Source organism: Pseudorca crassidens, chromosome 12 (assembly GCF_039906515.1).
Source record: "Pseudorca crassidens isolate mPseCra1 chromosome 12, mPseCra1.hap1, whole genome shotgun sequence".
Taxonomy (NCBI): domain Eukaryota; kingdom Metazoa; phylum Chordata; class Mammalia; order Artiodactyla; family Delphinidae; genus Pseudorca; species Pseudorca crassidens.
In genome coordinates this window covers 80,174,747-80,201,116 of record NC_090307.1, presented here as the reverse complement: position 1 = coordinate 80,201,116, position 26,370 = coordinate 80,174,747, and the positions used below count along the sequence as shown (strand labels likewise).

General features: G+C 51.1%; 2 protein-coding genes across 2 annotated transcripts in view; both read left to right on the top strand.

Annotated features, from left to right (window-relative positions):
* Positions 1-3,000, top strand: part of FBXO21 (F-box protein 21) — a 53,113-nt gene extending 50,113 nt beyond the window's left edge. Inside the window, exon 15 of the transcript XR_010933332.1 lies at positions 426-3,000. The gene's annotated coding sequence lies outside the window, so the exon portion shown is untranslated. The remainder of the gene's footprint in view (positions 1-425) is intronic.
* A 7,601-nt stretch (positions 3,001-10,601) lies between these two features.
* Positions 10,602-26,370, top strand: part of TESC (tescalcin) — a 61,227-nt gene continuing 45,458 nt past the window's right edge. The window contains exon 1 of the mRNA XM_067700751.1: positions 10,602-10,819. Within this exon, the coding sequence (XP_067556852.1) occupies positions 10,762-10,819 (58 nt within the window). The 5' untranslated portion in view covers positions 10,602-10,761. The remainder of the gene's footprint in view (positions 10,820-26,370) is intronic.

The window sequence follows — 26,370 nt, the reverse complement described above, 5'->3', positions numbered from 1 at the left end:
TTACCCAGTTCATATAAAATGGAATCACGAAGCCTTTCTCTTAGATGATTTCAAATTCTTGCAAACGTTTCAAAGGCTTAAAACACAAACTATATGTGGATTACTTTCCAGTATGATACAGGATCAAAACACATAACTTTGCTTTACTTCATCATCTCTGTACTAAATACTAACTCCTCTGGGGTGAGTATTGTGCCACCCTAGCAAGCCTGTGCTCCCCCACCCCCAAGTGCAGAATGCTGCAAAGTGCTGTCTGGCCAGGAATTGATGTTTCCAGGGACCTCAGCTGAACCCTAGTTGTAGTCACTCTGCTGACAGAAGATTCCAAGTCCCCTTCACCCCCAACACTGGGTAGTGGTCTCAAAGCCCAGATTCCCTGGGTCTGATGACAAATATCCTAATCCGTCCCCAATTTGAATGTCCAGCCCCAGGTTTTCTCAGAGCTGCACACTGAACTGTGTCATCTGTCTGCACTGCTTCCTTCCTGGCTGAATTCTCGCTACCTGCCAGGCTCAAGACTCTTACAGAGAACTTGCAGTGCACCCCACTGGTTCTGCATCCCGGCTCCTGTTACCCTCACTCTGTAGCTTTCCAGAGAGGGAAGTGGGCAGTGCGAGGTGAGGACAGGGAAGGAGGACTTCCCAGAAAGGAGAGTTTAGGACTGGTCGCTGGGTGATGCACCAGCAGGAGATGGGAAAACTTGTGAGGTGAGGGGAATTCATTCTAGTCCAGCAAGTAAGTTAGCAGCTGGGCACACTGTTCCCTCTCCCCCAACCCCCTGAGCAGCTTCAACCCCTATTGGGAGCATCACATTTGAGACGCTCCGCTTCCATCATCTTTGCAGGGTGTGATGAGGCCAGAAATGGAGTGAGGAGCCCCCTTGATAACTGGGAACCGCCAGACTGGAGGGGCCGGGAAGAGGCTGCACCCTGGGGGTCGTGTCTCTGTGCTTTCTCTGGTCCTCACTCCCTCCTGGAGCCAGCAATAGGCACTGGCCCTGCAGTGAGTTCAACCAAGTGTGGTCTCCCCTCGCAGATGTGAAAGAAATGTGGGAAACGCCTGGATCCAGTCCTCAGATGGTGCTTCACCACACTCGGGTTATTCCATAATGTTTATGGGGTTGGGGGCTAGGGGAGTAGGTGGAGGTCAGCGTCATTCTGATTCTCCTGGACACCTCCCCCTGGTGAGGACATCAGCCGAGCCTCAGCGTCCGAGGGAGACGTTCATGCAGCCAAACAACCAGCGTGAGTCCCCAGAGGATCTGTGCCGAAGATGATACCCCAAGAGGTCGGTGGGGAGACCCAGGAAAAGATGTGAGCGTTCCCAGCCTTGGCACATCTTGGACATCACTTGGTCTTGGAGGGGGCTGCCTCATCCAGGGGGCTGAAGGTGGCCCCCCACCCTGGTGGGGCCAGTAGGAGAAGGTGAGGGACCGTGCCTTCAGAAAAGCCATGTCATTTAATCCTCATGCTACTCTTCAAAGTGGATGCCGTTATCATCAACCCGCTTTACAGATGAAGAAACTGAGGCTCAGCGACGGGGCACTCCAGGTCTCAAGGGGGAAAGAAACAGATGGCAGAGGAAGATGGCCATCCCCCCCACCGGGGGGGGATGGAGTGGGCTGATTTTCGTTGGGTCACAGGTTCAGAGAGGCTGGGAGCCCCACGGGCCTGGATGGTGTCTGATTCCACCCCCGCATGCCCTAGGGGGCAGCAGAGCGTCATAAGTGCCCGCGCTTTGCAGTGGACCAGACTCAGGTTCAAGCTAAGCTGCTGTTACTAACCAGCGTGGGCTGGTCATTTAACCTGGAGGCGGGGGCCTCCGTTTCCTGTGGTTGGACGGAGAGACGAGGACGTCCGCGGAGCGTGCCTGCTCATCACTACGTCAGGAGCAGCGCAGACCCTGGAAGGCTCATCTGCGCTGCTCCAAGACCCTGTTTAAGGTCTAGTCACCTTCACAGCAGCGCAGCATCCTCGAATCTGTGGGTATCCTGGTTAGCCAGAGGCAAAGAGAAGCAGAGTGACTTCCTCGTGCTCACGTGACCTGTAAGCGGCAGAGGCAGGATTTGAACCCAGGTCTTTCAGCTGCACTGTGACCACGGCACTGTACCTGCCTCCGAAATCACTCACACACAGCTCGACACACACAATGCACGCCCCTGTTTGCTGTTAGTAGTGAAGGGCTGCGCGCAGGTTCAATCGATGGAAGTGATCATTGCTGATATTACATTATCTACAAGTTTCCCTGGGGCGGAAGGAGCGCCCACCCCAGAGACTCTTCGAACATTCTGCCTACAAGAAAGAAGTATTTAACCAGCGTCCGGCAGGCTGTGAGTTTATAAGTGATTTATAAAAAGCCTGCTGAAGTCTAGAGACTTCTAACAGGCGGAGGTGTGTTCTCCAGACTAAGAATAGCTGCTGAGGCCTGACGGGAGATGCTTTCTGGTGACATAAGAGCAGAGCAGCTTGGGGGGATGTGGGTTTTCTCGAGCTCGGTAACAGCTGCCGGTACAGCGTCACCGCCTTTCCCCCTCAGAGGGATGCACTGAGCCGAAGGAATTCGTTGAAGGTGTAGGAACGGGGCCAGGTGACCCCCAAGGTGGGGTTTCTGATCTGTTACTTCTCCATCGGCTCACCACCCCCAGTTTTCTGGACGCTGGACGCCGGACCAGTAAGATGGGGATAGAGAGCAGGGGTCAGCAGGGGAGAGGGCGGACGGTCCCTGGCCAGCTCTGGATTTAGATGCTCCCGGGCAGTGAGAGGGCACAGGTGCCTCCGTCCTGCTGGCCCCGGCCTCACCGGCACCTGAGGGGCCTCTGACACATGCAGACCCCAGCCCACTGCACCAGTCGCTCTGGGGGACTCTTATACACACCCGAGTGTGGGAACTCCTGCCGTTTAAGGGAAGCAGAACTCCGGTCCAGAACTTGCTCCGAGTCCCGGCAGGTAACTGCTGACTTTTTCTGAAATTAATAAATTCTGGGGAGAGATTAAGTACAAAGATTAGGTCAACCTAAGGTTAAATTATGGTTCCCCACCAGGAGCTGTGAGCTTTTAGTGGAAGTATTGGAGGGATTGGGGCGAGGGGAGGAGAAAGAAAAGGAAAAGGAACAGTTTAAACTTAAAATACTCTTTAAAATGATGTCTTGCCATACTTAGGCGCTCGTGCGCGGTTTCTTACTGGACGTTTGCATCTTTAGATGTTATGCGTATGTCCTGCACAGGGTTGTGTGCATAAACCTGTAAGGACCAGACTTTATGGTCACTAGGGGATTTTTGAGGATGACTGCGGCTGCGCGTGATGTTGACCTTGCACCCTGGCTCCACGAGACAGCCCCCCAAGAGGGGAGGGGCCTGTGCTGTCAGGCAACCCTCAGGCCTCACCACGCACCTCCCGGGGGTCCTGACTCCTCAGCCCTGGAGTGCGCAGCGCAGGAACTGAGCCCGCGCGGCTCCCCGTGGATTTCAGGGCAGCCCCAGTGCTGTCTCACTTGTGCCCTCGCCTTCTGCCCTGGCCTCTCGGGTCCCCTGGGAGGGATGCCTCCTTCTGGAAGCCCCTGCTCCTGAGCCCCGCCCCCAGCACAGACTCTCCTGTCCCCACCTGCCTCCCTCTCCCCAGAAATCCACAGGCCTCCGCTCACCCTGTGACATCTGGTGGCTGGGCTTGAGGTCCAGGGCCCTCTCTATGCTCCTTCCCTCTTTGGGGTTTAGACCTATGTGACCTTGACCCTCCTCCCTGGTGAAAATGAGAGGGTCGAGCCTGCCAATTCCAAGGGGCTCTTTAATCCCCCCCGAGCCCCCCAACTTGGCTCCCGCCCACTGCAATGTGGGGAGGGAGGGGGGCTCCTCTTCCCCAGTTTCTCCCCCCAGCAGTCCCTCTGCCAGATCAAAACACTAAACCCTGTCCAGGATTTTCACCTGCCTCTACATGCAGTGGAGGACCCAGAAGCCCCAAAGCACCTTTCTCTCCCCCCACCCCACGCTGGAGTCTCTTGGGCAGAGGAGATGTTTCCTCTGTGTAAAGAGCCTTGAAAGAGCAGCTGGGAACCTGTCATTCCTTCACATCCACATCTTTCTCCATGAAGGGTAGAGCTGGATCTGGTTCCCATCTCGGCTGTCCACAGCCAGCCCTGGGAGGGTTGCGGAGACAGCTGAGGGTGGACAACTGGGAAGCGTGCCCAGTCAGCGGGAGCGGCCCGGGCACTGCCAAGTCAGCACAGCCTCGGGAGGGGGGCGCGCGGTGGGGCACCTGGGCCCACCTCTTACCTCCGCCCTCACCCCGACCCCGCCCCAGCCTGCCTTTGCCCTCCGTCTGCCCCAGCTGGCCCAGATGGTACGTGCCTGCTGCATCCTGTCACAAATAAGCCCCAAATTATCGGCTGTGCTGACTCTGAACCCCAGCATATATTTATCACCCTGCCTCCCAGGCCCTCAGCCGGGTCCCACTGGTACTTGCAGCCATCTCAGGAGGGAGGGGAGGCAGGGAGGGAGGGAGGAGGTGGCTGTGCCTGCCCCCACTCCCACACCCTGGCTGCGGAGGTGCTAAGATGAACCAGGTGGCAGGATCCCAGCCAGTGGTACTGCCCTGCTGGGTAGTTCATGGTCCTGCAGGTGGCCAGCTCATCATCCAATCCCAGCCCTGTCACCTCCTAGCCATTTCACCCTTGCTGAATCATCTCTGTAAAGATGGGATTATGGACCCATTATACAGATGAGGACATCAAGGTTCAGAGCTTCAAAGGAACCAGCCCAAGGCCACACCACCCGGGGAGTGGCAGAGCTGGGACGCAACTTAGATCTGAATCCGTCTCCTGCAGCACACCATCACCCAAGGTTAGCTTCAAAGATCAGGGTGCCTCGGGTGAGAAAGGATTGTTTAAAAGATAACCAAAAGCAGTATAGAAAACCCAGAGATAAACCCACACACATGTGGTCACCTTATCTTTGATAAAGGAGGCAAGAATATACAATGGAGAAAAGACAGTCTCTTCAATAAGTGGTTCTGGGAAGACTGGACAGCTGCATGTAAAAGAATGAAATTAGAACACTCCTAACACTGTACACAAAAATAAACTCAAAATGGACTAAAGACCTAAATGTAAGGCCAGACACTATCAAACTCTTAGAGGAAAATATAGGCAGAACACTGACATAAATCACAGCAAGATCCTTTCTGCCCCATCTCCTAGAGAAATGGAAATAACAAAAATAAACAAATGGGACCTAATGAAACTTAAAAGCTTTTGCACAGCAAAGGAAACCATAAACAAGACGAAAAGGCAACCCTCAGAATGGGAGAAAATATTTGCAAACGAAGCAGCTGACAAAGGATTAATCTCCAAAATATACAAGTAGCTCATGCAGCTCAATATCAAAAAAACAACCCAATCCAAAAATGGGCAGAAGACCTAAATAGACGTTTCTCCAAAGAAGACATACAGATTGCCAACAAACACATGAAAGGTTGCTCAACATCACTAATCATTAGAGAAATGCAAATCAAAACTACAATGAGGTATCATCTCACCTCAGTCAGAATGGCCATCATCAAAAAAATCTACAAACAATAAATGCTGGAGAGGGTGTGGAGAAAAGGGAACCCTCTTGCACTGTTGGTGGGAATGTAAATTGATACAGCCACTGTGGAGAACAGTATGGAGGTTCCGTAAAAAACTAAAAATAGAACTACCATACGACCCAGCAATCCCACTACTGGGCATATACCCTGAGAAAACCATAATTCAAAAAGAGTCATGTACCACAGTGTGCACTGCAGCTCTATTTACAATAGCCAGGACATGGACGCAACCTAAGTATCCATTGACAGATGAATGGATAAAGAAGATGTGGCACATATATACAATGGAATATTACTCAGCCATAAAAAGAAACAAAACTGAGTTATTTGTAGTGAGGTGGATAGACCTAGAGTCTGTCGTACAGAGTGAAGTAAGTCAGAAAGAGAACAACAAATACTGTATGCTAACATATATATGAAATGTGAAAAAAAATGGTTTTGAAGAACCTAGGGGCAGGGCAGGAATAAAGACACAGACGTAGAGAATGGACTTGACACAGGGAGGGGGAAGGGTAAACTGGGACGAAGTGAGAGAGTGGCATGGACATATATACACTACCAAATGTAAAACAGATAGCTAGTGGGAAGCAGCCACATAGCACAGGGAGGTGCTTTGTGACCGCCTAGAGGGGTGGGATAGGGAGGGTGGGAGGGAGACGCAAGAGGGAGGGGATATGGGGATATATGTATACGTATAGCTGATTCCATTTGTTATACAGCAGAAAGTAACACAACATTGTAAAGCAATTATACTCCAATAAAGATGTTAAAAAATATATTAGCAACAAAAAAATAAATAAAACAAATAAAAGATAACCAAAAGGACACCTTTAATTCAAAATTCAAATTGGGCATGATTCTTCTCTGATTCCATTCACACTGAAACCAAGAGACCAAGACATATGAGACCAGCATAAGGAGCTTAAGTGAGCTTAAGAGAAAAGCTGTTTCAGAGTCAAGACACTGGTGTAGCCATTTCTGGGGCTTCCCTCCTTGGACCTTATTTACAAGAGCAGCACTGATCCTCACCTGTTTGAAGTGGTTAGGTGTGTCTGCTCTAAGTCAAAGGCCAAGCAAGATGGCACTCGGAATCCCTGTAACTTTCATAGGGTCAGTGGTCCCCAAATTAAGAAAAGTGTTTTGTTGCTCCCAGAACATTGCCAACCCTTCGGAGACGCCCCCCCCCGCCCCAAGCTAAGTGATCAGAGGGCCAGGAGAGCAATACGGGTGAACTGCCATTTACACAACTGCATGTGTGTACTCTGATTCTGGTTTACCATCCATTCTGAACACCTTGGTTTTCCCATCAATAAAATGGGCAGGACTTCCCTGGTCCAGGGCACAGTGGTTAGGAGTCCACCTGCCAGTGCGGGTGACACAGGTTCGAACCCTGGTCCTGGAGGATCCCACATGCTGCAAAGCAGCTGGGCCCGTGCGCCACAACTGCTGAGCCTGCGCTCTGGAGCCTGTGAGTCACAACTACTGAAGTCCGCGTGCCCGGAGCCTGTGCTCCGCGGCAGGAGAAGCCACCGCAATGAGAAGCCTGCACACCGCAACGAAGAGTAGCCCCCGCTCACTGCAACTTGAGAAAGCCCACGTGCAGCAACGAAGACCCAACGCAGCCAAAAATAAATAAATAAATTTATTTTAAAAATTAAAAAAATATAAAATGGGCATGTATTGGGTACCCAGTAGTGTACGCACTAATGATGGTCTGTTCCTATCTTTTTCCTTCCAGACTCTGAGGTCAGAGACTACCTCACTGTAGTATCTGAATTCCTGGCACTCAGTAGTGAATGAGTGGACAAATGAACATATGAATCATAATAACAGCCTACTGTGTAGTGGTGTGCTGAATTGTCTCAGACCAGCTTGCAAGAACAAATGATTAAACATTCAGGAATTTTGCAAGCCCATTGTTCAATTATTGGTACCTTGAAATTGACCATGGTGGGAGTATCTACAACAGGGAAATGGGCAACGTTGCAAGGTAGAGCTTTTCCTCTGTTTTCTCAGGGCCTGTTTACCTGCACCCCACTGGATAGCACTTCCTGTGTCAGGCACTGTTTTAAGCCCTTTAGATATATGAATCCACATTTAACCCTCATAAACATCATGAAGAAGGCACCATTGTTATTCCCACTTTACAGACGGGAAACTGAGGCCCAGGGAGGCAAAGCCACTGGCCCAAGTGTGGTTCGGTAGTCTGTTTCCCTTAGACGAATGAAGACCATCCTCACCATCTCTGGGCTCAGCTGCCCTTGGTGGCCTCACAGGTACCAGCCATTCTCACTGCAGCCACTGTTTGTAATCAGCTCCTCTGGGAGAAGAGAGGCAGTTGCCTGGTGACCAAAGTGTTCCCTAGCTCTCCGAAGGTCACACTGAGTGAGGGGGAGAATAAAGATCACCACACAGGGTGCCCCCTCTTCCAGGGCTCCAGACAACAGATCCAATCAGCCCAGCCAGACCCCACGCAGCGCTCCAGACCTCCTTGGTGCTCTGACGCCATTAGCAGGATTGAATTAAAGGCCTGATGTCCTGGAACAGGGGCAGCAGGCTTTGTGTGCAGAGAGCCCTGCCGTGTGTGTGCATCATTGCCAGAGAAGGAGGCAAAGCCCAGGCAGAGGGTGGGTGACCGCAGGGCCCCCAAACCTCACAGGTACTTCTGTCCAGCCAGTAGTTGCCTCTGGCATGTCCCTTTGGGACCACAGTTTGGGACAGTCATGGACTCCCCAAAGCTCAGCTTAGGGGTTAACAGTCTCTCCAGCGGCCATTCCAGCTTGAACATTCCAGATCTCTGCGGGGCCTTGTTTACCCCGCTGCGTTGTCACCTCCTGTGTGTCTGTCTCCCACTCCTCCAGGACTCCCGTAAGAGCAGAAGTGTGGCTCCAGGCCCCAGGCAGGCCCCTGTACACAGCAGACCTTCGATAAATGGGCGATGAATCAATGAATGAACAAGCAAGCCCGCATATTCCTGCTGCCACAAGGAGCTCCCACTTCTTTCTCCAAGCCCTGCCGCCAGGAACAAATTCCCTGTGCTCATCACACCCAGCCTTCCAGCTCCCGCTGGCTGGAGAAGGCGGCCTGTACGGCAGCAGACCCAGGAGAGCGGATGGGGGCCCTGAGAAGGACTCTCCAAGGAGGTGATGTTTATGCTGAGATCTGAGGAGCCCCGATCACGGGAAAATGGAGAGCAGCGGAGTTCCTGGCAGAAGGGACCAGCACAAATGCTAGTCTAGAAACTGACCGTGGCCAGCGGAGCTTGAGATGAAGTTGACTGGGTAGACAGACGATGGAGCAAAGACCACCTCCCTTCACCCCATACACTGGGAGTCTCTCCGCGATCACCCGAGGGGCAGAGCCAGGCCACGTGCCTCCTGCCTGCCCCAGGGCAATGTCCCAGGGCTTTTACCCCTGCCCACCTGTACTGTACCAGCTCTGAGAGCAGCCATGCCAAAGGGGAGGAGATGTAGCCGTGAGAACGTCATTTTCTATCTCCCCAGCAAAAAGCCCCAGCATTTAATCCTTGGATAATTTAATATAATAAAATTCCAGGAACAGATATTTTAAGTCGGAACAAAATTGTGTCCAGCAGTTGTGGGTAATTCCCAACGGGCCCAGGGCCCCATTTCTTGATCCAGAGGCCAGTTTGGGTTTCTAGAGTCCTTCTGACCTGACATGCAGTCTCCCAGGCGGCTTTCCAGTTTGCTTGGACCAGCTGATGCCCCCACAGCCAACATTTCCCCGGCTTGGCTAGGTCTCAGAACCGCCCGCGAGCTTTGCAAAGGCACATTCCAGGTGCCGCCCCAGCTCTGTGAGTGTCCTGACAGAGGGTAAAGGGGAGCTGGATTTTCAACCAGGAGGGGGCTGACTCTGCTGCTCTGGCAGGTTTCAGGAGGCCCCTGGTGACTCTGAACGGCATCCTTGTCCCTGGAAAGGGCTATAACCCTCAGCTTGGACCTGTGGCCTGCAGGTATGGGCACCTGGTTCTCAGCACTCCCTCCCCAGCGCTCTGTGATGCGGATGTAGGTGAGCCGGATCAAGTCTCCATGACCGCCGCCCCCCAGCGCTGTCAGCGGAGCATGGCACCCAGGACAGACCCTGAATACATGCCAATCCTTGATGGCCACGTCACCAGGCACGTGGAGCACAATGGCCTGGGCTTGAGACAGGGAAAGTGTTGACTTTGAATTGATGCCCTGGCTATGTGACCCTTCTGAGAACCAGTTCCTCTGTTGTAAAGTGGACATGCTTCCACAGCGGCTGTCTCGCGCTGTGTCCCAGGCCAGGCCTTTCTGATCTATGTCTCATTAACTATTATTATCCCCATCTTAAGGAGAAGGAATCATGGTTAGATAGGTGGCAGGACTGGCCGGGGTCACCCAACCTGGTTACGGAACCCAACTCCTTCAGTCAGCTTCAGGCAAAACTTCTCCCAGAAGGATGGCATTCTCTGGTAGTTTGAAATGCAGCCTCCTGGGCCCTGCCTGAGTCAGAATCCCTGAACCTGAAGACTGAGAACGTCCCCACCCTAAGCAACTAGGCTGAGTAGCTAGGACAGGCCAGTCTTGTACGTGGGTGTGCCCACTTCATCAGGGTGGGCTTTCCTGGAATAAACCAACGAAAGCCCACCACTTGTGCATTCAGGTTCGATTATGATTATTATATTATCTTTATTGCTGTTCACCATAGAGATAATTAATGCTGTCCTTCTCCATTGTTCCCAGGGAGTTTCCCTCCTGACATCTGGGAGGGTGGCGGAGGGCATGGAACCTCCGTGGGGTCTGATGCCTCCTACCTATACCCCCAACTCTGCTCACACCTTCTTCCCACAGCCGGCAGGGGTGCGGAAGGGGTGAGGCGCGACGAGCACGGCCGCGGTTGTGGGGAATGGGGAACCTGGGTCCCCCTCCTCTCCTCACCCCTCTCCCCGCCGTTTCCGGCCCGGGGCGGGGCGCTCCCCACTCCCGGCAATGCGCGAAGCCGGAGCGCACTAGGACCGTGACGCTCCGCCCGCCGCCGCTATAAGAGGCCGCGCTCGCACCCCACGCGGAACCCGCGGCTCAGACCAGTTCCTGGCGTCCCGACCTGTGTCGGACCCGAGGCCGGACCCGCCGCTGCGCAGCCGACGCCAGCACAGGGCCTGGGAGGGACGAGCGCCCCCGGGCCCCCGCCGCGGGCACCATGGGCGCTACCCACTCCGCGTCCGAGGAGGTGCGGGAGCTCGAGGGCAAGACAGGCTGTGAGTATCCCGCGGGGGACGGTGACGGGGACCGCGACCGCCGGCCGGCTGGCACGGGGGCTCCCAGCCTACGGCCACCCGCTGGGCTTCGGGCCACCGCGCTGTGTGACCTTGGACTAGTAGCTGGCTCTCTCTGCGCCTCAGTCTCCCCCTCCTTCAAATGGGTCCCCGCCGGCCACTTTGCAGGCTGCGGTGATGCTGAGTAAGTGTCGCGGCAGCTCTGCCTCGGTGCTCTCGGAGTTGGCTGGGAACCCCTGAACCTGGGACTGCGGACCCGGGAGGGAGCGGTGTCCGGGCTCCCGGGCCGGGAAAGCTGGCGCCCATGGACGCTCAGCTGTTGTACGCGACCCGCACCTGAAAGTCGTTTGGATTCAGGATTACGCAGGGGGAGGAAAGTTTTTCAGTCGGCGGGAGCTGGGTGGGAGCCCGGCCCCGCGACCTTAGCGCGGGTGAGCGGGTCTCTGAGCCTCCCGTCTGTAAAATGGTTTCAGGCGGGTCCCCCGCTACCCCACCATGGGTAACTGGGAGGATTAAGCGAGGCAGCGCCCGAAGAGCACTTTGCTGGAGCCCGGCGACCTTCGTGGAGCTCGCCCGGACTCCCGGGCCCGCAGAGGCTGTGCGCCCCGTATCCGCCTGGGGCAGGGCGCACCGCACCGGGAGGCCGGGCTGCGGGCCGAGCTGACCGCAGGGAAGTGATGGCGGAAGCGCCTGACCGCCCAAGTCCAGCCGGGCTGGGAACTTGACCCTGGCACCCGGTTCTATTACGGGCTGTGAAGGGGGGTGTGGACTGAAGACCGAGAGAGGCCAGGTGAGTGGGCAGACTGGCTTCGGCAATGGGCAGACCGGGTGTCAACCCCGCCAGCGCTACTTCCTGGCCGTGTGTCCTTGGGCTAGTCACTTTACCTCTCTCTGTCTCTGTTTCCTTCCTTCTAGAATGGGATTTCTGCTAGTATTTTGTAGATAAATGCTCAAGAAAACGGTAGCTGCAGCGGTTATTTCCAGTCAGGAGCTGGCTCCTGGTGCCTGCTTCGAGTTTAGTGCAGACAGTCAGCGGCCATGGTGGATCAGCTGGAGGGAGCGGCCCCGCCATTTGTGCGTGAGCTGAAAAATGACCCCTCCTGACTCCCAATCTAAACACCTGATTCCCAATCTAAACACTTCTTTCCAGGAGAATTGGGTGAAAATTACAGAAAGCCCTTAATAACTGGTGTCTGCGTCTACACATGCATACATACACAGACATGTATGCGGACACCTTCCTGTGTACAAATATAGAGCTATCTTCAACTGGAGAAAAAAAAAGTTGTGGTTCATATATATCATATGGAACCCCTTTTTTTTTTGAAGAGGGGGAGTAAGAGTATATTTTTGTAACTTTTATTTGCATCAAGGAATTAAGAATAATACTTATTGGGGATTTGGTAGAAAAGATGAAGGGGGGTGAGCTTTTCACTGTTAACTTTTTTATGTTTTCATTTTGAACCATGTGTGACTTTCACTTATTCAAAAAGTTTTATAAAGTCTAGTTCAACAAGGCGCACGTGAGAGAGGAGGTAGGATTCCTGTCACCTGAGTTTCTTGGATTTCCCCTGTTTTTATTATTGCTTGAGTGCCCTCTGGCAGCCTTAAATCTGCCTGGTTAGAAATGGGGGTTCTCTGAGGCTGGTATCTCTGCAGGAAGGGTGGGCTGGCCACAGTCTCTCAGGCAGCCCCTCGTGGCAGGCAGTCTGGGGGAATTCCATCTGGTTGTGGGTTTGACAGATGATGGGGCTGCAGAGCATGCTGGGAATCTTGTCAGTTTCCTGGGCCCAGCCTCCGACCCGGATGATAGAAGCTGAGGGTCCCGTGCTTTGTTGCTTTCCTAGAGGTGGCTGATGTGACTTCCCTTTTTGCTGCTCAGAACTCAGATTTCACACCCCAAAGAGGGAGGGGAGACAGAGGAGGTCAGGGAAGGAGTTCTGAGGTCAGACTAGAGTGGAGGATAATGCCTTCCGTTATCTGAACTTCAAGTAAGTGGAAACTTCCCCCTAGCTCTGTGAAAGGGGTTGGCACAGTCTGAGCACTTTTATCCATTCAGACCCAGAGAGGTTGATTTCCCGAGGGGAGATGCACAGCATAAACAGATCAACCCACTGGTGTCAAGTTCCGTGAAGAAGATACAATCCGACGGCATGAGAGTTGGGGGAGGGGCAAGGAAACATTTCTTTCGAGGGGACCAGGAGGGCTTCTCGGGGGAGGTGATAATGGAATAGACCCAAGTAAGAAGGAGCCAGCTGCGTGAAGACCAGTCGGAAGTGCATTTGGAGCAGAGGGCACAGCGAATGCAAAGGTCCTTTGGCAGGAACAAGTTGAGGACAATGAATGAGGTTTGTATGAGATGAGGACGTGGACATGGGGCTCAGGTTGGGATGGGAACCTGATTTAAGGGGTCTTGATAGGTATGCAGCCTTGGGCAAGTCATTTACGCCCTGAGTGCCTCAGTTTCATGCACTATAAAATCGGGATAAAAGTGGTACCTTCTTCTGAGTTGTTGGGAAGGATTAAGTGAGTGAATTCACCTGAAGTATTTAGAACAGGCACAAGTGTTTAGTATTATCAGCCATGCTTTGAATACCTTGAGAGGTCCTGGTTGCTCTGAGCCACAAGTAAGAGTTAAGTCGGTGCCGCTTCTTCACAGCTGCATGACCTTAAGCAAGTCGTTTTACCTCTCTGAGCGTTAGTGCTCCCACCTGGATCGTGGGGTGGCGGTATAGATTCAACAAGAGGGTGTATGTATGTGTGGCAGTGCTTGACTTGGTATGGGAACGTCAGCTCCCAGCATCCTGCGGGCTGGGTGGAGTGTTCCTATAAGAACCCTTGGGAAGCATCCCTGAGAAGGGGGAAGAGCCCTAGGTCCCGGGCAGCCAGAGAACAGGCTGTGCCCACAGGGTTGCTAGGCTTCCCCCGCCTCTCTGAGGACCAGGGTGATCCCTTTGCATGCACTCTCTTGGAAGCCTCATGGTAGTCCTCCAGGGAAGGTGGTACTGTGGCCATTTTACAGAGGCTCAGAGGAGTAAAAGCAACTTGCCTCCCGTCCCGCAGCTCATAAGCGGAGGAGTAGGGATCTCAGGATGCCCAGGCTCACTGTCCTGCTACTGCTGTGCTTTCACTGTGTTTCGTTGCCCCTCAGATTTCTAGGAACCGAGAAGGGGTAGGAACAGCCTGCCCGTATATTTTTCTCACCACCAGGCCTTTGTACAATCGGTTCCCTGTGCCTGGAGCACTCTTCCCATCTCACATAATGCGGCGTTTGCATATGGCCGTACTTCTGTAACCACCACCCAGGTGAAGATTGCGCACGTTTCCTCTTTGCCCCGTCTCTCTCTCTCTTTTTTTTTTTTTTGGGCGGTACGCAGGCCTCTCACTGCTGTGGCCTCTCCCGTTGCAGAGCACAGGCTCCGGACGCGCAGGCCCAGCGGCCATGGCTCATGGGCCCAGCCGCTCCGCGGCATGTGGGATCCTCCCGGACCGGGCACGAACCCGTGTCCCCTGCATCGGCAGGCGGACTCTCAACCACTGCGCCACCAGGGAAGCCCTGCCTCATCTCTTTATGAAACTCATGGTCTTCCTCGTTCAGAGCTCAGCTTAGCTATTGTTTCCTTCCAGAAAGCCATCCCTGGCTACCCTCCTTCCTACCTTTGTGTGTTAAATGCCCATCGTCAGCACTCCTGCAGCCCCTGCATTCCCTCCCGTAATAGCTCACATCACACCCTGTTATAATTGTCAGCTTCGTCGCCTGCCACCCCCTTGAAACTTGGAGCTGCCTGAGAGTGGGGAGTACTCAGTACCTTTGTACTCAGTGAGAACACAAGAGGTTCACGTTGAAGGGGTGAAGGCCCTGGGGACTTTATAACCCAGGGAGTATTGCCCAGGAGCCAGTGTCCGGTATAAAATCTAGTGCCTCACCAGCAGCTGGCCTCGGCCACGTCAGCCCTGCCAAAAATAGGCCTGAGCGCAAGCTCGCTCACGCAGGGCATCCTTGGGTCTGCACGCCCACCTCGCCTTGCCTGTCAGAGTCTCATCGACTGATTTAAAACATAGACAAGTACTCCCAAACATCTTTTCTGCGCCAGGAAAGCTGACTACCTAGACTGTTAAAATTCATATTAGAAACCCGAGCGAAGGCATTCTAGTCGTGTGTCCGAGTGGTGAGCTGGCCTTTCTCCGTGGCAGGCGTGGTGTCCAGCCCAGTGTGTGTCCCAAGGTGTGACGTGGACGCTGGACAGGAAGAAAGGAGTCACTCACTGTAGCGTGTTCCCTGTCCCCACCTTGAGCTGGCCTGGAGGTGGCACCCGCTTCCTGTCCCCCCAACCCCGTGTCTGCTTCTGGAATTGGAAAGGAAAGAATGCGAGGAGGAATCTGGGAAAAGTGGAGGGGTCTATTTTTTCCTTCGGGCTCCAGGGCAGCTCCACAGCTAATGTTTATCGGGCGCCTGTCACCTGCCAAACACTGTGCTGAGCTATGAAGTTTCCCCGCGGTGGCTCATGGAATCCTCCCAGGAACACTGTGGCCTTCCCATTCCAGAGATGGGGAAGTCAAGGTTGAAGAGAGGACGTGACTGCCACAGGCCTCTGGGAAGCAGAGGCGGGATTCAAGTCCTGGTCTGACCCCCGGACCTCATCCTTTGGGGAGGGAACCAGAGATGCGGGAGGCCTGTGTGGCCTGGGCTGCATTTTCCACTGGAATCTCCTGGCTGGGCAGTACTCCTGGGTTATAAAGTCTTCAAGCAGCCCCAGACCACAGCCTCAGCCCCTTCACCACATGCCACATGCCCTGGTGGCATGTCACCTCCCCTGCCTTCCTGAAGCTCGGGGCCTTGAGGGGTAAGGGCGGACCGGCCGGTTCCACTGTGTTCATTCCTGTTGTCACCAAGGCTTGTGAAGCTGAATGGCCAACAAGACCTATTGGCTCCCTTTCCGTTTCCTCTGGGGTGGACTGTGGTTTTAACTTGGGGTCCTTGGGGAGTCTCTGAAACCCATAAAGTGGGGTGCAGAATTGTGTACGTGGGGCCCTGGGAGCTGTAGACCCTCAACTTTCCTGAGATTCTTAAAACAGTGACGATGCATTCCACAGTATGTAAATCAGATCCCAAATAGAAAGTAATAATAAGAGCACTTAAAGCTCTTGAGAAGAATGAATAATGGTGGCTCCCTGCTGAGGGAGGAGCAAACATATCTGGGAGGACTGGTCCCCAAAGGCTGAGCTCTCAGGGGCCCATGACCACAGCAGGGAGGGCCAAGTGACCCCAGCCCTCTGGAACCTTTTCTGCCTTGGTCGGGTGGGTTGTCCAGACCTCTGCCCACTCCCTGGGTGCTCCCAGTGTGGAAACGTGTGGGAAAGGGCTGGGTAGCAAGTGAACTAATTCCTGGGCACCCAGAAGCACCCCCTGCCCTGGCCCGTTTTGCACTCTGTGCACCTGGATCCGGTCGTCCCGTGTTAGCAGTAGCTGCAGAATAGGGCTCGGAGGCCGGCGATCATCGGGCTTGCCCCACGCGGCAGTGCTGGGACGCCTGCTCCAGGCCCAGCCCTCTCTGAGCCGCCGTCTCCACCCCTTTGAAGACGTGGCAGTCAACGAGACCGTCTAGAGCTGTGGATGAGGTAACAGCTGCTCTTTCTTGGGCCTTTTCCATCCATCATCTCATCCTCCTGAGAGCCCAGTGGGACTTCTGTTACTCGTTTACAGATGAGGAAACTGAGGCTCAGACATGCAGGTGACTGCTCAGGGTCACTTAGATGCATACGTGTAACTGAATCACTGCTGTACACCTGCAGCTAACACGATTTTGATGTTATAAATCAATTATACTTCAATAAAAACAAAGAAAATATAATTAAAATAAAGGTCACTTAGATGTGGTGTGTGGAACCCAAATTCAAAACAAGGCCTCTTTAATGGTATAGATGATCTCACTTGCACAGCAGAAGTAGACACGGGTAGAGAACAAATGTATGGATGCCAAGGGGGAAAGGGGTGGGGTGGGAGGAACTCGGAGACTGGGATTGACACATATATATTATTGATACTATGTATAAAATGGACAGCTGATGGGAACGTGCTGTATAGGACGGGGAAGGCACCTAATGCCCTGTGGTAGCCTAAATGGGAGGGAAGTCCAAAAGGGAGGGGGCATCTGTATGTGTATGTATGGCGGATTCATCTTGTTGTGCAGTGGAGGCTAACACAGCATTGTAAAGCAACCATACTCAATAAAAATAAATTTAGGAATACACTGTAAAAAAAAAAAAAAACTCTTTTGGGTGCAAGGAGAAACTGCCTCTCCCATGTGACAACATAGGTGGAGAGTGTGAGTGACCCCAAGTCGTATTATCTGTGAGAGTCAACACTGCTGCCCCATGACCTTGTTAACAGTGTTCCACACACTTGTTTGCCCAGCTGGCAAGGGGAGAATCGGACCTCAAGGCAGATAGGATTAGCTCTGGGTGATGTGGAAAGTTCTAGAAGTGTGGGCTATGCCCCCCAAACCCCCAGGGAGGGCAAGCTTGGTGATGAGCAGTGTGAGGGGTGTGGGGAGGGCTAAGAAGAAGAGACCCCCTCCATTTCCTGGGTCTGACTGTGTGGCTCACGTCTGTTTCAGAAGTTGTGTTTTCTCTGCGTGAAAGCAACCGCAATCCACTCCAAGACTTCTCAGCTCCACGGATTAGTAGTAATTAGATCCCTCATGCATCTTTCTTTCTCGCCTCCCCCATCCCCACGCTGGCAGGGTAATTTTTCTGTGAGTTAATGGTCCCCAGAATGTAGCATGGCATTTAATCACTGCTCAGATATGCCATACGGCCCAATCCTACAGAAAAAACGCCGCGATAAGATGCTTCTACTTTTGCAAAGCACTTTAGTATCTGCTATCTCAAGCCCGGGGAACAAGGCGTTTTTGGCTCAGGAGTGCCCACTGCTTTGGGAAGATAAGGCAGGGCCTCCTTTTTCCAGCCTGGAGAGGCTGGGCAAGGTGACGAGGAGGAGCCTGGCACCCTGGTCCTGCCAGCCATCCTGTCGCCGGCTCCATCTTTATTATTAATTCATAAAACCAGAAGGTCAAGTGGGTGATTTCTGCCAGTGGTGGAAATCACCTTAAGCGTGAGGACAAAAAGGCCCTTTGTTGTCCCAACAGTGTGACCTTTGTGGACGGGCAGGCTGTCAGAAGTGGGCCTTCTGTTCTCAGCACAGCTCCCTGGGAGGTGAAAGGGAGCAGTTAGGTCTCAGGGCCCAGGTACCTCTGGGAGGGAGGGCGGGTGGCCAGGCAGGAGACAGCAGCACGGTTGGTGTGGCTGAGTTATACAACGATGGAAAGAGAAAGCGGGGGGGTGGGGGGTGGGGGGGGGCCCTTCCCAGCTCCTGAGCACCCATGCCAGGGTCTCAGTGATCAGAGAACCCCAGGTGAGCACCCGGCACTTCACAGGCCTTACCCACCTGGTAGTTCTCAGGAGTTCCCTTATCTTGTCCTCTCCTGCATCTCCAAGGCCTCAGCCAGAGTCCCACGTGGACACAGACTAGCCTTCCACCACCTTGACCTTTAGCAGCAGGTAGATGTGGGTTTGAATCACGACGCTGCTGTTTACTGTCTAAGCAAGAAACTTCGCCTCCCTGAGTCTTAGTTTCCTCATCTGTATGATGGGAATGTGTCCCAGGGCTGCTGTGAGGATTGAATGAGAATTTGAGTAAAGCTCTTCACACGTCGTAAGTGTTCAGTAGTTGTTGGCAGGTACAGATCGTTTCGATTGTAAACCTTTCAGAGGCTGGCCATATATCTCCTTTTTAAGGGTATTCTGTAACTTCCTTCAGTAATTCATATCACTTGTGACACACCTGCCATCTTTGACATGCGTCAAGTTTGTCATTTTCTTGATGTTGTGCTAAGGATCAGGGACCTTAGCATGCTTTAATTTGTATCACTCTGTAGTATTTTTTCTTTAATTTAAAAACCTACATATTGGTTTTTGTTTTATGCAGACTCTTAATTTTTGCAACCATTCTTCCTTATAGGTTCAGGGTTTTTTTTAATAGTTATTTATTTTGGCTGTATGAGGTCTTAGTTGTGGCATGCAGGATCTTTGTTGCGGCATGCAGGATCCTTTTTTAGTTGGGGCGTGCGAGCTTCTTAGTTGTTGCATGCAAACTCTTAGTCACAGCATGCATACGGGATCTAGTTCCCCAACCAGGGATCGAACCCGGGCCCCCTGCCTTGGGAGCACAGAGTCCTACCCACTGGACCACCAGGGAAGTCCCCAAATTCAGTTTCTTCTTATGTAACACACCTTTCCATGGAGTTTGCAACAAGTGTCTGTGAGTTGTCAGCTTGGTCTGAAAATGTCTTTATTTTGCCAGGCTGCAGGAATGATCATTTGGCTGGGTATAAAATTCGAGGTTGCTGCATGTTTTCTCTCAGCACTGAGTTTTTGGTCTCTTCTTGCTGTTGAAAAGTCATCTCTTTTGTCTGATTGATGTTTCTTTGTAGAAATCTGCTTTTTCCCCTCTGTTTAAAAATATTTGTTGGTGGTGTTTTTTTTAGGTGCTTTGTGTAGGTGTGGATTTAATTTATCCTGCCTGGGAATGGTTTATGCTGTATTATTATAAATTGACTGATATCTTCCATAATGAAGATATTACCTCTCCCCTTTCTCCTAATCTTTTTCCTCAGTAATTACTTTGGAAGGGGATGAACCGTGTCATCCTGTCCTGAATGCCTCTTTACTTTTCTTGCATATTTCCTATCTTTTTGTTGCTCTGTGCTGAATTTTGATTTGTTTCCTTAGGTCTGTCTTCCAATTCACTAATTCTCTCTTTAGCTATTACAGCTTTGCTGCCTTAACCCAACTTAGTTTTTTAAATTCCATAGACTTAAAAAAAAACATTTTGTAAGTTCTGTAAGGTTTTCAGATTCACTGCTTTTATCACAGGGCACTGTTCTTATATTATTCGTAATAATTTAAAGCTTACTGCATAGTTTCTGCTGTCTCATCTTCTTGGGGGTCCATTCCATTTATTAACTGTGTCTGCTGATTATCCCATATGGTGGTCATTTGCTGTGTAGTTTGGTTTTTCATTCGGAGCTCATCTTTGGGCTGGCTCCCCCCTGGTTTTCAGTCATCTCCAGATTCATGCTGAGGCCACACCAAGTAGAGGTGGGCTTAGCTGAAGTACCTCTCCCATGAGAGTACCCTGTGCCCTGGGCTATAGAAGTACCTCACACAGTGCTTTGCATTTGTTGTTCTGGGTACCTTAGGGCTTTCGCTGGTCTGGAAACACTTTTTACGTTAATTCCTCAATTTGGCTTTCCTGTGCCACAGAGGTTTGGATTTTGCTCTTGTGAATGACACAGGCCTGGAGTTTTGATTCATCATAGAGTCCCCCTCCTCTCCTCTGCACCCTGCCACCTCTTCTGCAGAGTCAGCTTCCTTGTTGATTCTCTGGGCCAGCAGGGAACATTTTTCTGTCCCACCTTATATGGAGAGGCAGTCCTCTGTGCTCTAGCTTTTGATAGGAGTCTCACTTCTAACTCGTATGGACCCAAGGCCACTGCTGTCACTCAGTGGGCTAGAAGCCACACCTTTGCTGTGAGAGCCTGGAAATATTCTGGTACCCCTGGGCCACCTCACTTGCTGGGTCTGAGTCCCCTCCTTGCTTCTGGCACCTGGGGATTTCCCTTTCTTTCAAGCTTAGTGATGTCTTAAATTCTTTTTCTAATTTTGTGCAGTGCTTCACAGGTTCATAGTGGAATGCAAAGTCTGTGTTAGCTCCTTGTAGAAGGAACTGGAGGTTTTTTTTGTTTTTTTAATATTTTTTGGCCATGCTGTGTGGCATGTGGGATCTTAGTTCCCCAGTCAGGGGTCTACCCCACGCCCCCTGCTTTGGAAGCGTGGAGTCTTAACCACTGGACCACCAGGGAAGTCCTGATACTGGAGTTCTTTACCTAAATGTCCTACCATAATAAGCCCTCATGCTTTTGGTAAATCTGGAGCTGAAGATAGTTCCGGAAGAATGTGAAAACCAGTTTCCTAGAGACTCTGAAAAGTGCCCAAATCTCCACTGATTAACTGTTGCTTTTCTCCCTTCCTCATCTTACTCTTTTCATTAAAATGGAGGCGTCTCTCTTTGTTTAGTGATGTAAATGGTATGTATTCATTGTCCCAGTCGCTTCTTAGTTTTGGCAGACAGCACAGCAGATGGTCATGAGAACAGATTCCGGAGTCACAGACCTGGGTTCAAATCCCAGTTCTGCCGCTCATATCCGTGTGACCTTCAGCGAGTCACTTACCCTCTCTGAGAGTCAGTTTCCATATCTGTAAAATGGGTGTGATAACCCCCAGGAGAGGCAGGCACTGTGATGAGGACTAAGTAAGATCATGTGTGTCAAGTGTTTGGCTTAGTTCCTGCCTCTGAGTAAGTGCTGACACTTGGTGGTTATTATTACTGCTCTAAGGCAAATGGGAAAGAACAGAGGCTAGCCGTAGGAAGGTGAGCGCGGATGAGCAGAGCATGGTCTGTGCGATTTTGAGTCATGCTCACCCACTCTGACAGCTTCCTGAGTTGTCTCGTTGCTCATGAGGGGAGAATGTTTTCTAAAATCATGTCCCTCCAGTCTGTCCCAGAGTCCCCTCCAGTCCTCAGATTTGGAGGATTCATTCTGTGCAGCAAACAAAACAAAAGGAAATATCCTAACAAGACCCTCGGTACCTAAAATAAATGCCGTCCTCAGGCTGGCATGGGCCTGGGGCAGCTCTTCCTGGGAACCCCTCAGCTTTTGCACTTACAAAGCGGGTTGACGTTTTCGAGCAAAGGGTTGAAAGCTGCCGGAGGAAGGCCAGCAATTAATCTTCTTGTCGTTGCTTCTGCTTTGGAATAGAATTGAGTTTGATAACTTCATTCTCAAGACCGAGGGCACCCAGGCGCATCTTTGGATTACTTTAAATTCCCAGCAGTGAGGTGTGGTCTGGCATGTGTACACACCCAGCACATGGCTTGCAAGGGGCAGGCAGGTGGAGGAGAGGAACAGGGCATCCGGCACCGTGAAGCATCGTGTGGGTGCCAGGCATGTGGGGGAGGGTCCCTTCCAGGCTGTGGAGGCCGGTCCCTCGCTCTCCCTGCCCAGGCCCCGGCTTAGTCATTGCTTGGGCTGTAATTCCAGGAGGGGCACAAGTTCTCTCTCCCCTGGGATCCTGGAGGCAGCTGAAGAGCCGCATAGGTACCATGAGATTATTGCTTTGGGGACATAATACTAGCAAGCATGGCGGCTCCAGGATCTTACGCTCTTCCGGCCAGGTTCAGTGCTCAGTGTGTATATCATTTTTTTTTCAATGGAGGCAAAATTCACATAACATGAAATTTACCATCGTAACCATTTTATTTTTATTATTTATTTATTTATTTTGGCCGCACCGTGCGGCTTGCAGGATCTTAGTTTCCCAGCCAGGGATTGAACCTGGGCCCCCAACCGTGGAAGCATGGAGTCCTAACCACTGGACCGACAGGGAAGCATACAGTTCAGTGTCATTAAGCACATTCACGATGCTGTGCCGCCGTCGCCACTGTATTTCCCGACCATCTTCATCACCCCACAAAGAAGCTTCAGCAGTCACTCTAATCTCCCAACTCGTAGCCCCTGGCAACCACTAACCTACTTTCTGTCTCTATGGACTTGCTTACTTTGGGAGATTCATATAAAAGGAAGCATACAGTAGTGGCCTTGCGTGTCTGGCTTCTTAATGTCATGTTTTCAAGGTTCATCCAGGTTGTATCAAGCGTCACTGCTTCATTCTGTCTCGTGGTGGAATAATGTTCCATTGGATGGAGATGCCGCATTTTGTTCATCTGTTCACAAGTAGATGGACATTTGGGTTCCCACGTTTTGACGATTATGCATGTTGTTTATGTGATTTGATTGTTTTTCGTGGTATGAACAGCCACGTGTAGGCAGTGCTATTATTATCTCTGAATTACGGAGGAGGAAGTTAACAGTCTTGGGGAGAAGGTTTAGTAAGACGAGAAGCTGGGGGTTGAACCTGCAGCTCTTGGAAGCGATGGGGTTAGCTCACCTTTCCGTCTGGCTGGGCGCATCTCTGTGTTGCAGGACCTCAGCCAATGCCTGGGTTGAGTACTGGCCAGTCTCTCGGGACACAGCCAGCAGGAGAGCTTTGGGGGTCCTGGAAGCCACCAAGCCCTTCCCAGTGATGCCACTTGGAGTCCCAGAGCCTGCATCCAGGCTGGCACTGCAGGGGGAAGCGGAGGGAGGCAGGGTGGCTTTGGGGTGCCCCTGGAGACAGCAGCCAGCATGCTCTCAACCACCCTCGCTTCTCTCAGCTGTGTCTTGAGCGCCCTTCCCTACCTCGACTGCTCCAGCTGCCCGCCTCTCAGTGGGTACCCAGCCCCATCGTCTGCATCAGCCCTCCGTTCGGTTACCGGGCACATGGGATGTGGTTCTGTAGCTTAGCACCCTCCGGAAACTCAGGGTGAAGTCTGAGTGCCTTAGTGTGACGTGTGCGCCCCCCACTCCTGTGCCCCTGTTCCTAGTCTGCCTCCCACCCGTGCTAAAGGGCTTGGAGCTCCCCGAGTTCTTCCCACTCTGCCTGCGCCAGCCCTCAGCCCCTGGGATCCCACTGGGCATCACCTCCCACCCCATCCCCATGGACCGGAAGCCCTACTCCAACCTTGGTGCTCCTTGGCAAGCGGACACTGCACTTAGGACCCTGGATCCCAGCGAGGTGAGGGCTCTGCCTCTTGTGTCTGCATCCTTGGTATCTGGCAGGTGCCCAGCAAACCAGAGGCACTCAGTAAATATCTCTTAATGAGTGGTGGGGGCACCTGTCAGAGGGTTGAGCAGATACAGGTGTGCCACGGAGGAGTCCGTCTGGCCCTCACACCCCTGAGGGCAGCCCAGATTCTGGGAGGAAGAAGCAAGTGGTATTCTATATGCCCCTCGCCACCAGGCTCAAATAGTCCTGACCGCCCCGTAGCGGACATGGGTAAATGGGGATCTTCGGTTTCCTCGCAAGTCATGTGAGGGAGGCTGGACCTCGTGGGAGATTTTGGGTGCCTAGTCTCCTCCCGCCCTCCTTCCTGAGTGTTGTCTCTGACCCCTGGTCCGTACGACTCTCCTTCCCCAGTGACTCCTTGCTTAGCATACCAGGGCGGCAGCCTGACCGTTGGGGCCAGGGCCAGGCAGAGACCCCATATCCATTAGCACCCCACTCACGCACTTTCTGTGTCCGTAGATTTGCCTGTTCTGGGCATTTCACATCAGTGGAATCACACACTATGTGGCCTTCTGTGTCTGGTTTCTTTGCCTCAGCAGAATGTGTTCCAGGTTCATCCACGTCGTAGCAGGTGTCAGTTACTCCATCCTTTTTTATGGCCAAATAATATTCCATTGTATGGATAGAACACTTTTTTATTAAGTCAATTTTTAATCAAATATTGTTCTTTGTTTCCTTAAATATGTAGTTTTTAGTAAACAAGCAAACTGAATATGGGAGGAATAAACTATTTGTGCTGCCGGCCTTTTTTCTTCTTCCAGTTTTACTGAGATATAATTGACATACAGCACTCTATAAGTTTAAGGTGTGCAGCATAATGATTTGACTTACATACATCACGAAGTGATGATCGCAATAAGTTTAGTGAACATCCATCATTTCATATAGATACAAAATTAAAGAAATAGAAAAAAACCTTTTTTTCTTGTGATGAGAACTCTTAGGATTTTCTCTCAGTAACTTTCATATATAACATACGGCAGTGTTAATTATATTTACCATGTACATTACACCCCTAGTACTTATTTTTTAAATTTAATTTTAAATTTCTATTGGAGTATAGTTGATTTACAATGTTGTGTTAGTTTCAGGTGTACAGCAAAGTGATTCAGTTATACATATACTTATATCCATTCTTTTTCAGATTCTTTTCCCATATAGGTTATTACAGAACACTGAGTAGAGTTCCCTGTGCTATACAGTAGGTCCTTGTTGATTATCGGTTTTAGATGTAGTAGTTTGTTTATGTTCATCCCTAACTCCTGATTTATCCCTCCCCTCCATCTTTCCCCTTTGGTAACCATAAGTTTGTTTTTGAAGTCTGTGAGTCTGTTTCTGTTTTGTAAGTAAGTCCATTTGTATCATTTTTTAAAATTCCACTTATAAGTGATATCATATGATACTTATCTTTCTCTTTCTGACTTACTTCACTCAGTATGACAATCTCTAGGTCCATCCATGTTGCTGCAAATGGCATTATTTCATTCTTTTTTATGGCTGAGCAATATTCCATTGTATATATGTACCCCATCTTCTTTATCCATACCTCTTTCGGTGGACATTTACGTTGCTTCCATGTCCTGGCTATTGTAAGAGTGCTTCAGTGAACATTGGGGTGCATGTATCTTTCAAATTAGTTTTCTCCAGATATATGCCCAGTAGTGGGATTGCTGGGTCGTATGGTAGTACTATTTTCAGTTTTTTAAGGAACCTCCATACTGTTCTCCACAGTGGCTGTATGCATTTACATTCCCACCAACAGTGCAAGAGGGTCCCCTTTTCTCCACACCCTCCCCAGCGTTTGTTTGTAGACTTTTTTTTTTGAACATCTTTATTAGAGTATAATTGCTTTACAATGGTGTGTTAGTTTCTGCTTTATAGCAAAGTGAATCAGTTATACATATACATATGTTCCCATATCTCTTCCCTCTTGCGTCTTCCTCCCTCCCACCCTCCCTATCCCACCCCTCTAGGTGGTCACAAAGCACCTAGAGGGGTGGGCTTCCCTGGGCTATGCGGCTGCTTCCCACTAGCTATCTGTTTTACGTTTGGTAGTGTGTATATGTCCACGCCACTCTCTTACTTTGTCCCAGCTTACCCTTCCCCCTCCCCATATCCTCAAGTCCATTCTCTAGTGGGTCTGCATCTTTATTCCCATCTTGCCCCTAGGTTCTTCTGACTTTTTTTTCCTTCTTTTTTTAGATTCCATATATATGTGTTAGCATACAGTATTTGTTTTTCTTTTTCTGACTTACTTCACTCTGTATGACAGACTCTAGGTCTATCCACCTCACTACAAATAACTCAGTTTTCGTTCCTTTTTATGGCTGAGTAATATTCCATTGTATATATCTGCCACATCTTCTTTATCCATTCATCTGTTGATGGACACTTAGGTTACTTCCATGTAAGAATGCTCAACATCATTAATCATTAGAGAAATGCAAATCCAAACTGCAATGAGATATCATCTCACACGGTCAGAATGGTCATCATCAAAAAATCTACAAACAGTACTGCTGGAGAGGGTGTGGAGAAAAGGGAACCCTCTTGCACTGTTGGTGGGAATGTAAATTGATACAGCCACTATGGAGAACAGTATGGAAGTTCCTTCAAAAACTAAAAATAGAACTACCATATGACCCAGCAATCCCACTACTGGGCATCTACCCTGAGAAAACCATAATTCAAAAAGAGTCATGTACCAAGATGTTCATTGCAGCTCTGTTTGTCGACTTTTTGATGAC